Genomic DNA, 12,781 nt, shown 5'->3' on the forward strand with positions numbered 1-12,781 from the left:
CTCTTAGTTTTCTCATCCTATTTACTTATTATAGCTCAGAGGTTACAGATTTGTGGCTGGAAGCAATGTTTCCCTGAAATCTGTACTATTTGAATTTTTAAAGATTAGATGCTAATGCTTAAAAATCAGGATATTTTTCTTCCCCACATCTCTTCCCACCCCATTTGGATTTCCAGCTTCTTTTGAAAATCATACATTCTGTCAACCAATACAGTAAAACTCTCGAGGCAGCAATATTCAGATTGGCAGTGTGATGGATAAAGTAGATTGCAGAGAAAAAATCTGAATACTTATCAGAGCTATGTTTACAGTGTTGTTGTTGTTTTCAAATGGTTAATCTAACCTTTTAATCTGTTTCTAATTTGGTGGCGGCAGCTCCTTCTCACATGAATTTATAGTTTTGTATACTACAGAATTCCAGATAAACTACATTAATTCAGGCCTACTGAGACAAATGTGATTATACTTAGTAAAAAGATTAAGTATTTAAAAATAAATGGAGTTTATTTCTTGCAATTAATTAGATTAATATCAATATCTCTAGCAGTATTTCCAAAGGGAAAGTTGTTAAAGGAAACTTTAACAAATAGATAAAATTAGTATTTAATTGGCAGATATTAAATATATTTAATTTAAAACATGTATTCTTTTAATTAATAAAAACATCTGCACCTGAACACACACATGCTCCTGAGTCAGCTCTTTCTTCATAGATAATGCAGTAAATTACAGGCCTCCTTAGGTTGAATAATTACACATCAGACTTGGCAGCGTTCAAATGATTATGCTTTTGCACTGGTGATATTTGAGTTTATTGTATTTGGTATTGGGCTATACCCACCAGACACTTAAAGTGTACAGTCCTTATTTCAAAACACAAGCAAAACAAGCGTACAAGTGTACAGCTTCAGGAAAGACATCCTTGCCACCGAATGGATGCATATGGGTGGCCCAAACAAACTCTTCCCTCAAGATGCAATTAGCAGCTCTGAAAATGGTTATTAAGTAAGATTACAGAGTGATTTTTCTAGGTATTTTAAAGATATAGAATATCCACATGCTCATTTATCTACTGCTGCTTAACAAACCATCACCACAGTTGAAACATATTTGTTTGCTCAGCAATCGATAATTGAGCAGGGCTCAGTGGGGACGACACAGCTATACTGCATGAAGTATCAGTAGGGAGCAGACAGGCACTGGGGCTGGAGGACCCACTTCCAAGATAGCTTACTCACATGAACTACAAGCTGGTGCTGCATCTTAGCCAGGGCATAGCAAGGAGACTTGGTTTCTTTCTACATGGGCTACTCTTTGGGATGCTTAGGCTTTCCCCAAGAATGGTGGCTGGATTCCAAGAGTGAGTGTTCTAAGAGGACTGGGTTCAAGCCACAAGGCTTCTTGTAACTTAATCTCAGAAATTCCAGATTTTTCCCTCTGTCTTATGCTATTGGCCAAGTAAGTCATTGGGTCTAACCTGGATTCAAAGGGAGTGGAATAGATTCCATCTCTCAATGGGAAATACCCTAAAGAATTTGCAAGTATCCTCCATCTATCATATCACATGTCCAAGATGTCACTATTACCAGGAAATCCTGTGTTAAGTAAACTGTCTATTCAGGGTGGTCATGTGCCCTTGGAGAACACTTCTGAAAACTAAATTATCTCCAGAGCTCCATCTGGGGCTCAGTCTGAGTCCATATGACTTAGAGTTACATAGGCCAATTTTCTTTAAATCCAGAGTTGTTTAAAGTGAAGAGTGGGGTGGAGGGTGGCCAGTGCATTGATGTAGTGTGTCCATGAGTGGACTATATTGCACATTGAAAGCTCTGGTATGTGACAGTTTGGAACTAAGCTAAATTTTAATCAAAAACAATAAGGAAATCAAGCAAAAACAATTCACAATACCTTTAACCCACACTGACTTGGCCCTTCAAGGCTGAGGTCAGTTTGCCCCTTGGCTGTGGGAGGAGGTATGAATTCCATTTCTATTAATATCTTATAGTTAGAGAAACACTGTAGACTAAGGACTTCGGTTCTAGAATTGGACAAACTTAGTTTCAAAAACCAGAATTGATACTTATGAGTTGATGACCATAGTTAACTTAAACTTTGTTTCCTCTATCAGACCTCTAAAATGGGTCTGATAGGGGAACCTGGGTGGCTCAGTTAGTTAAGCACCCAACTCTTGATCTCAGCTCAGATCATAGTCTCAGGATCATGGAATAGACTCCTTGCAGGCTCTAGGCTCAGCGCAGTCTGCTTGTCCCTTCCCTTCCCCTCTGCCCTTCTCTGCTCCCCCAATCCCATGCTCTCTCTCTCTCTCTCAAATAAGTAAATTTTTAAAATCTTAAAAAATAAAATAAAATAAAATAAAATAATAAAATAGGTCTGATAGTAATAGTATATACCTTAGAGGAATGTCATGAGATGATGAATCCAAAGCACTTAGGATGCCTGGCATTTAGAAAGACTCAATACAGAACTCATACAGCAGTTCGGCAGTGTGGCCGGATACAAAAATCAATGCCCAGAAATCAGTGGCATTCCTATACACTAACAATGAGACAGAAGAGAAATTACGGAGTCAATCCCATTTACAATTGCACCCAAAAGCAAAAGATACCTAGGAATAAACCTAACCAAAGAGGTAAAGGATCGGATCCATGGGTGGCGCAGCGGTTTGGCGCCTGCCTTTGGCCCAGGGCGCGATCCTGGAGACCCGGGATCGAATCCCACATCAGGCTACCGGTGCATGGAGCCTGCTTCTCCCTCTGCCTTTGTCTCTGGCGCTCTCTGTCTCCCAGTCTTTCATGAATAAATAAATAAATAAAATCTTAAAAAAAAAAAAAAAGAGGTAAAGGATCTATACCCTAAAAACTACAGAACACTTCTGAAAGAAATTGAGGAAGACACAAAGAGATGGAAAAATATTCCATGCTCATGGGTTGGAAGAATTAATATTGTGAAAATGTCAGTGCTACCCAGTGCAATTTATACATTCAATGCAACCCCTATCAAAAATACCATGGACTTTCTTCAGAGAGTTGGAACAAATCATCTTAAGATTTGTGTGGAATCAGAAAAGGCCCCCAATAGCCAGGGGAATATTAAAAAAGAAAACCAGAGCTGGGGGCATCACAATGCCAGATTTCAGGTTGTACTACAAAGCTGTGATCATCAAGACAGTGTGGTACTGGCACAAAAACAGACACATAGATCAATGGAACAAAATAGAGAATCCAGAAATGGACTTTAACCATCAATTTTATGGTCAACTAGTATTTGACAAAGCAGGGAAGACTATCCACTGGAAAAAGACAGTCTCTTCAATAAATGGTGCTGGGAACATTGGACAGCCACATGCAGAAGAAGGAAACTAGACCATTCTCTTACACCATACACAAAGATACACTCAAAATGGATGAAGGATCTAAATGTGAGACAAGAATCCATCAAAATCCTAGAGGGGAACACAGGAAACACCCTTTTTGAACTTGGCCACAGCAACTTCTTGCAAGATACATCCACAAAGGCAAGGGAAACAAAAGGAAAAATGAATTATTGGGACTCATCAAGAAAAAAAGCTTCTGCACAGCAAAAGAAACAGTCCACAAAACTAAAAGACAACCTACAGAATGGGAGAAGGTATTTGCAAATGACCTATCAGATAAAGGGCTAGTATCCAAGATCTATAAAGAACTTATTAAACTCAACAACAAATAAACAATCCAATCATGAAATGGGCAAAAGACATGAACAGAAATTTCACAGAGGAAGACATAGACATGGCCAACAAGCACATGAGAAAATGCTCCGCATCACTGGCCATCAGGGAAATACAAATCAAAACCACAATGAGATCCCACCTCACACCAGTGAGAATGGGGAAAAATAACAAGACAGGAAACAACAAATGTTGGAGTGGATGTGGAGAAGGGGGAACCCTCTTGCAGTGTTGGTGGGAATGTGAACTGGTGCAGCCACTCTGGAAAACTGTGTGGAGGTTCCTCAAAGAGTTAAAAATAGACCTGCCCTACGACCCAGCAATTGCACTGCTGGGGATTTACCCCAAAGATACAGATGCAGTGAAATGCTGGGATACCTGCACCCCGATGTTTATAGCAGCAATGTCCACAATAGCCACACTGTGGAAGGAGCCTCGGTGTCCATTGAAAGATGAATGGATAAAGATGTGGTCTATGTATACAATGGAGTATTACTCAGCCATTAGAAACGACAAATACCCACCATTTGCTTCGACGTGGATGGAACTGGAGGGTATTATGCTGAGTGAAATAAGTCAATCGGAGAAGGACAAACATTATATGGTCTCATTCATTTGGGGAATATAAAAATTAGTGAAAGGGAATCAAGGGAAAGGAGAGAAAATGAGTGAAAATATCAGTGAGGGTGACAAAACATGAGAGACACCTAACTCTGGGAAATGAACAAGGGGTAGTGGAAGGGGAAGTGGGCGGGGGGTTGGGGTGACTGGGTGATGGGCACTAAGGGGAGCACTTGGCAGGATGAGCACTGGGTGTTATGCTATATGTTGGCAAACTGAACTCAAATAAATAAATAAATAAATAAATAAATAAATAAATAAAAAATAAATAAATATTTAAAGAAATATTTGGGGATTATCATAATTATTATTTTCTTGATTACCTCCCAAGATTCTTAACTACTGGCCAATATGTATTAGGAGTGGGAGCATGGTATTCTAGAATATTTGTGGTCACAATGAAAGCATAAGCCTCTTCCTTTTCTTTGGTAACTTATGCAACTGGAATTATTTTCAGTTCTTAAAGTAAAGGCTTCTAGGCTTATTTTTATGTAAAGCAGATAATACTGTGGGGTCTGGGGCAACATGTTGGAGTAAAAAGAAATTGGCTAAGGTATGATCTAGAGTTTATGTTCCAGTTTACTTCTAGTTGTGTGACCTTGGGAAGTCACTTGTGTTCTCAGAGTCTCAATTTCCTCATCCATACAAACACAGATCATAAAATCCATTTTGCAGTATTATTATGAAAATTAAATGAGGCAAATTTTATAAAAGTACCTGGAAGGGAGCAGTTACCAATAATATTATTTATTAGCCTTACTATTATTATCAAAGTGATAAAAATAATTAGATTATTCCAACTAAGTTTCAACTTGCTTTTGTACCTTATAGACACAACATGAAAAAACATCTTTTCTTTCCCTTCTCATGGAAACTTATTCTAGCATATTCCTTTACTTTCTGTTCCTTACTTCCCTGCTCTTCTCTTCCCATTTCTTACCTTTTGTATTTCCATTTGGACTTTCTTCATATCTTGGCCTATTTTTTTTTTTTTTTTTTGCTTTGGTTTTGTATGTTCTGTATTGGTTTCTAAAGGTTTTTTACATATTAAGAAATTTGCATTTCATGACATGAATGCAAACATTTTTCTCAGTCTGTAATTTGCCTTCTGCTTATTTTATGATGCTATTTTTGTTCTGTTGCCACGCAGAAATACTTTTTATGTAGTCAAATTTTCAACCTCTTCTTTTATGGTTCCTGTGTAATATAGTTATAGTTTCTACAGGCAAATATTATTAAAAATGTATATTTTTAGCACAATTATGGACTGATTTTAAGAATTAAATATAATATTTATCTATGTGTTTCCTGTGCTGGTATAAAAACACTTTAATTCTTGTACTGCATAACGTGGTTTGTTAGTTGGTAGTCCTGGTTCCTTCTCAATGTCATTCTTTTTCATAAACTTGCTGTTTATTCTTGCTTGTTAATTTTTCCACAAAATTTTAAAAGTCATTCATCTGGTTCAAAAAATATGTTGTTTCATTTATTGGGCTCACATGAAATTTATGGATTAATTTAGGCAGAATTAACATTTTTTTCATCGAGTCTTCCTATCCATGAAGATTGTATGACTTTCCACTTATTCCAGTTTTCTTTTATGTCTCTCAGCAGCATTTAAATGCTGCTCTTCAAAACTGATTTTCAATTCAAATTGATTTTCACTTTTTACATCTATTCCCAAGTACAACATTTCTGATGTTAGTGTAAATGGGGTTTTACTTCAATTATACTTTCCAATTGATTTTTATTCATTTTCTTTATATCTTTTCCCATAGAGTTTTAGTTTTTCCTTATGTAGTAAAATCCACTAAATTTTTCTTCATAGTTTCTACTTTTTCACTTTCTTTGAGTGCAAAGGGAGAAAATCATGACAATGATATTCAACACTGACAATACTTCTCTTGTTTTCTCTCTTGCCAGCCACAGTAGGAGGTTCTGTTTATGTTGCTTAATAGCATAATCTAATCATCCATGATGATTAGTCCATTAGGCCAAATATAATCCATTAGCCATGTTCTAAAAGTCACCAGAGATAAAACCCACACAGCCTGAGAAAACCACATCTGAAGGTGATCCTCTTTTCAAAGGTCCCTCATTACAAATATATGTGACTATACACTTCTGTTGCTATATCTGGATCCCCTTGCATTCTGATGATTTCTTGCAGTAAGCACTGATAGCTTAGTTTGAGGGCTTTCTTTAGCCATATGTAGTCAGGCTAGAAATGCTCTGTGGTTAATGTTCCTGGGAGAATCCCTCCTGTCGATGGACAGGAGTTAGGTGACATATACCTCTTTTTTTCTTGTGACTTAGTTGGGACAACTTTGAGGCATACTCTACACCATCATCAAGTTACCCCCCCTCCCCAAATATGAGCCCTAGTTACCAACAGAGATAACCTGTTCATGAATGTATTGACTTCCTTTTCTTCCATGTCTCACTTTACCCTTCCCCTAATTCCTGAGTTCACCTCCCAAATAAAATTCTTGCGCTCAAATCCTTATGTCTGAGTCTATTTCTTGGGGAACCTAAACTAAGACAAAGATATTTTATGATCTTATCCCACCTACTTTTACAAGCTTATTACCTATTTACCTGCATTAAACATTTTAAACTTAGTTCCATTTACCCAATCTCCAATGACCAAACACATCATGTCTTAATGTTTTGTATCTTTCTAAGAATATTTCCTTCTGTTAGAATGCCTTCCCATGACTGTGTGCCTGGCTACTCTGCCTTTCAGAGTCAGGCCAAGAGTGACTTCTTTGCATTCCTACCCTGGGTAGGATGCCCACTCCTCTGTATTCCCAAATATGGTTCATAGATCTCTGCTATGATGGATTGTTTCCAAGGATGGTCACAATAATTCCTCCAATCCCTCACAACCTTCTGCAATGTGACTTTGCAAGCTCACCCCATTAAGAAGCAGAGCCCATTTCCCTTCCCCTTGGATCTGGGCTGGCCTTGTGACAATAGAATGTGGTAGAAGTAAGCATGAACCTAAGCCTTAAGAGGACGTGCAGTTTGCATTTTCACTCTCTTGGAAGCCAGCCTTCATGTAAAGAAATTTGAACTACTCTGTTGATACTGAAAGACCACATGGAGAGGGTATACTTGTGGAGACAAAAGATTCCCCAGACAACAGCCAGTTCCAAGGTCTCAGTGGGTCCATATTGGATGTTCATTAAACATCATATGAAGCATGAAGCACAGACAACCATCCCCACACCAAGCCTGCCTGAATTCTTAGCCCACAGAAATCATCAGCAGTTGTTTAAAACTATTGAATTTTGGGTAGTTGGCATTGTTGTTACACAGAAATAGATAACTGCAACATCTATTATAGAACTTGTCATTAAATATTATAATTACTTATTTACTTGTCTGCCAAATTGGTGAGCTACTATAAATGGAGTCAGAATATTCCTATCTGAATAGATGCAATACCTGACATGTGGGAATGCTTTAGAACGATGAGCCCATGAAGAAATGAGACTGTTTAAGGAGATCATGGTGTCACATTGAGGATTTGTTAAAGGAAATGAGAAACAAAAAACAAAAGGTACTAGAGAATGATCGTGGAAGACAAGAGTGGATGAACATTCAGAGCAGTTGCAAGAGATCTCCAAGACTTGTAGTTTATGAGTTCTTTTAATAATTGGTGAGATTATTGACCTCCGTTTCAAGCAGTGTGCAGCCTAGATGGGCCCAACAGACATAAATATTGACAAGGGCCTGGCAGGCAGCTACCACTGTGTGCAATTAAACTGTAAGTCATGGTTCTCACTGTCTAGAGTTTATATTGTAACAGAAAAGCAGATGTACCAGGACATTGTGGGCTACAGAAGGATATGAAAAAGTGAGGAGTACAGAAGCTCATATTCAATGGTTAGAGAGCTAGGAAGGATTTTCATGAATCTGCTTAATCTTTCCCGTTCATGTAGCATTTACCGAGTACCACCTGAGCATGGCATTCCCTCTCCCTCTTATGCTGAAGCCTCACTAAATTGAGAGAAGTTTCTCAAATGTTCCACACTCCATCATGCCTCAGGGCCTTTGCTTTTACCCCTCTTCCTTTCTAGAATGCTCTGTGACCTATGCTCCCATGCCCTCACCTAGAAACGCTTACATTCATTTCTGGGGCTCCTCTCCCTTCTTTCTCTCATTCAGCCCCCAGGAATAAACTCCCCATTTGTTCTACCATTTCAAGTGTCTCCGGATTCAGTATGAGTCCTCCTTGCTCTACAAAGCCATCACTGGCCACCCCAACCTGAGGTTTCTTAGAATGTAGTAGAAAGGGAACTGGCTTTGGAGCAATATGAATTTCAGTTCAAACCCTGGCTATGCTGCTTATAATTCTGCACAGGTTCCTTAATCTCTTGTGTTTCTTCCCCTGTAAATTGAGCATGATGCTACCACTTCATGGGGCTGTAATGAGGGTACAGGAGGTCTCTACATAAAGTGTTTAGCTAAGTCCTGATACGTAGCACACCCACTGATACATGCTATTATCGTCCTCCTCTCTGAACTTCTGATATTTAATATCTGTACCACTCATTTGTCCTTCACTCATAATTGCTTTATGACAGCTCTTGTCCTGTACCATCATTTAACTTAATGTATTTATTATTAAATTTTAACTTTCTCCTAATAGCTAAATTGTCACTTTTTGTACATCTTTATATGTCCAAAGGACAACAGATTCTTAATAAATATTAATGTGTGAGTGAATAGATGGTGGGATGAGTGACTACCTCTCAGGGCTGTCTATACTACAGTTTTAAAGTATAACATTCAAGGTCAAGAACTCAGTGAATTAGAATAACTAATTGCAGGATATTTTTGTTTTATAGGAAAGGAATGGTTAGAGAAAAGTTCAACAGTTTTCCTTGATTCTATAGGATCAGTGTAATGAGGGAAAAATGCAGACCCCACCCCATAAAAAAATAACTTGAAGGCGATGCAGTACTCAGAACAATGAAGACACAAGGACTACCTCCCGAGCCTCAGGCTTTCTTAATATGAATGTATGGCCAGGTCAGACATAATGAGTGGGAGTAAAAAAGCAATTATGTGAGTAGTAATTCCCAATTAATTTTACAGGGATTAAGTAATCAATAGGAAATATCAAGTTTGAATTAAGATATTAAGGGCCCTTCCAACATTTATATGGATATGCTCATGAAGAAGGAGAACAAATGCTTTAGACAAGAGTGTTCTGTTACTGAGGCACTGTCTGTCAGAAGTAAGAGGTAGGATGACATATTACAAGTGAACAAATAAAAGTAATCAGTGATGAAAACCAAGAATTAGTGCATCCTTGGGTCATATGGGGTTTAAAGAGAAGACGGCACACAATAAGGTGGAGCTCCAAAAAAAAAAAAAAAAAAAAACTCCAGAAAGGAACTAGAAATCATCCACACAGAAGGATTCTGCTCCCTGGCTAAACTGGACACTGAGGTAGTGAGATGGACTCGTGTTAGGCTGTCGAAACCAGACTACACCAGAACAAAGAGAAGGTGGGTTCCGGAGAGATTCCTCACAGTGATTTTCATATTCCTTTTTATGCCAAGGAACCCTTTGTTCCGAGTCTTACAGGGTCCCATGACACACAAAAGAAACAGAGATATTGTTGTATGATTGCAAAGAAGCAAGAAGAGAAAGCATGACAGGATATTGAGAGAAGCTGGGAGAACCTTCCATCTTGCTTCATAGGACCGTGAGCCTGGCAGAACCGTGTTGGGAGGACTACTGGCCCAGGATATCTGTCAGCCTTTATGAACTGCTCTTGGCAAGTGGCAAGATTTTTGGTTAAGACCTGTTGGTTAAAGATCTCCAAAGCAAAATGTACTGACCCTAGTGATGCACAATCATGCATTAAGGATGACTACATCACCCACGAGGGAAAAACAGGCCCTTGTCTGCCTTACTCACCAAAAGCTCAGCACGGTTTATTCTTTCTGGAAAATATTTTTCGAGTCATAACTGAAGCTTTCAGTGGAAGCCAATTTCAATTTAGTTACACCTAAATATATCTGAACTAAACAGGTTCTGGACAGTCCTTCAGAGCGAGCTGTTGGAAGAGGCAACGGTAGCCCTCTTATTTCCTGCTGCTCTAACAGAGGCCTTGATGCTCAAGGACATTTTCCGTTTTACAAGAGCACTTAGTAATGGATTTTTTGGATCTTGAGTTTCATCCTTACTTAGGGGTGGTTGTAACCATTGAGCTAACTTTCCAACCTCAGAGACTAGAAGGTGGTTACAAAACCAAGATAAAGTAAAAGAGACAGAAGAACTTTGAAGGCCTTTTCTGCTCCTTGACAGGCCTCAGGGTCAGACTGGTTAAGAGGGTGAGCAGGTGTGTGGCCAGTGTTTCCAGCATTTCAAGGGCCAGGAGCATCTTGGGTGGTTAGCAGTCTAAATCAACACTTACTGACAAATAGATGGTGGATATTATTAGGATTGTCCTCACGGGAAAGATAGGAGTCGAATGTTTTCTCTTCATATTGTGGTAGGTTTCAGATGCTCAGCTGGGAGAGGCCAGGCCTGAGGTTTTTGATGGAAGCTTCCAAGCTTAGCATAACGCCTACTGTCAAGAGGGGAACACATTTTGGGACCATAGCCTTTTCACACACACCCCGGGCTCCAGAGTGTCCCTCCCCACCCATTTCTTCCAACTGGGAGCACGAATTTAATTCACTGAATGGTGGACTGGCCCCCAGCCAGCTCGGCCTGTCCGGTGATCTTAAAACAATCTAACTTTTTCCCTGGGTGGATGCTGGTTCCTATGGGGTGGATATGTAATGCAGGACTGCATGGGTTCCCTGCCCAGCTCCTCATTTCCCAAGAGTGAAGCTACCTGTTTGGCTATGCTAATTTGCTCCTGAAGCAGGTGAGCTCATCCCTGCTGCTTTAGCAGAGGGCATTATGCGAGGAGGGCGCTGCCTTTTCACAGGTGCCTTGTACACCGGGGCTCCCTCTTTGAATACACTGACAGCATTTCTGAAGTTCCTCCTCCTCCTCCTCCTCCTCCTCAGCACATCCCCATCAAACATTCTGTCAGAGCCAAGTGAGGCAAAAAGTATCAAATGGGAAAACAATGAAAGGCCTGTTGAGTTCCTGTGTGCACTGTGCAACAATAAGCCACACTTTCTGAAGTGTCTCAGAAAGGAATGCCTGTGATGTCGTTTCAAAGAAGGACTCTGGCCCCAAATCAAGCTGTAAGCCATGACAATGCTCCACTAAACACTACAAAGAATTCGCCTTTCAGCCAGAGAGGCATTTCTCCTGGGGGAGGGGGGCTAAATGCGGCCCCCACCATGTCACCTCAGCACAGCCACTATCACCCCTCTTTCCCTGCTGCAGCCTGATGAGAGCAGCCCGCTGCGAGTGTCTGATGCACCGAAAGTCAGCCGAGCCCGAGCACTCAGCACTGTGCCCTCTCAAATGCCCACCAGAAAGCAGGAGTCCAGCGGGTCTGTTGGCGCTGCGGGGAGTTGAAGGCTCTGGTACAGCGAAGACGTTCTCCCCCTTAAGCCACACTTCAACTTTTTCGTAGCCAGGCATTTGTAATTAGCTGAAGTGTCAAAACCCCTAAAAGCCTGCATGGAAAGGACTCTCAGTTCAGGCAGCCTCAACCAGCATCAGAGAGAAAGAGGGACTGTCCAAGTGGTTCAGAGCCCTGGCCTCTTACCTGGGCTTCTTTCACTATCCCGTTCTTCGCGCAGTTTCCACTTGGTGAGCCGTCACTCTGTTTCTCGTGGTTGTGCAGATTCCCATTGCAAACAGCACCACCTCCAGGATTAGCCATTTGTGGGCGAGATGATGGAATCCAGCAGGTTTTCCTCCAGAGGTCCTGGGCAAGCTCTGATCGTGAGTGAAGCTGGTGAGGGGACGAAAGGAAGCACTTTGGGCTGAACCCCTGAAGGAATCCTACCAGTCAGGCTTTCCAGAAGAGCAACAGCTTATCTTTGGGGCAGATCTTTGGAAGGCAAAACAAGGGGTTATTTTTGCACTCCTCAACTCAGAGTGCGACCTTCAGGGCAACAAACCTTCTGAAACTACAAAGAAGATTGCCCATGCGGGCTCCTGGGGGCATGAGGAAATCAGGAGACTGCAAAACCCTGTGGCAAACTGCGAGGAGGCGGGCTGGGAGGTGGAGCATCGTTTAAAGACACACACACACACACACACGCACACGCACACGCACACACACACAGCACAGTCACAGTCTCCTACATGTAGTCAGTTCCGAATTTATGTCTACCTCCACCCCCTCCCTCCTGCCTCCTGTATCTAATTACAATGTTCGGCTGTAAACTATGCTCAACTTTTTTTTCCCCCTTCCTGTAAAATAGCATTCAGCACCGGCTGCCAAGGCTGCCTGGAGGGAGGAGAAGATGGGAAGTTACTGTTTCTTGGGCAAGAGTT

The 12,781-nt window shown here is 40.7% G+C and overlaps 1 protein-coding gene across 2 annotated transcripts in view; it reads right to left on the bottom strand.

The window, feature by feature from the left end:
- SPTLC3 (serine palmitoyltransferase long chain base subunit 3) overlaps positions 1-12,508 on the bottom strand; it is a 149,436-nt gene extending 136,928 nt beyond the window's left edge. Inside the window, exons 1-2 of one of the 2 annotated variants that reach the window (XM_025469297.3) lie at positions 12,045-12,508; positions 10,785-10,940 (exon numbers count right to left, since the gene is read on the bottom strand). In XM_025469297.3, coding sequence (XP_025325082.1) covers positions 10,785-10,856 — 72 coding nt within the window. In that variant the 5' untranslated portion in view covers positions 10,857-10,940; positions 12,045-12,508. The remainder of the gene's footprint in view (positions 1-10,784; positions 10,941-12,044) is intronic. The other variant, XM_025469296.3, reaches the window with a different exon arrangement.
- Between the last annotated feature and the right edge of the window lie 273 nt (positions 12,509-12,781).

This window comes from Canis lupus, chromosome 24 (genome assembly GCF_003254725.2).
Source record: "Canis lupus dingo isolate Sandy chromosome 24, ASM325472v2, whole genome shotgun sequence".
Lineage (NCBI taxonomy): Eukaryota > Metazoa > Chordata > Mammalia > Carnivora > Canidae > Canis > Canis lupus.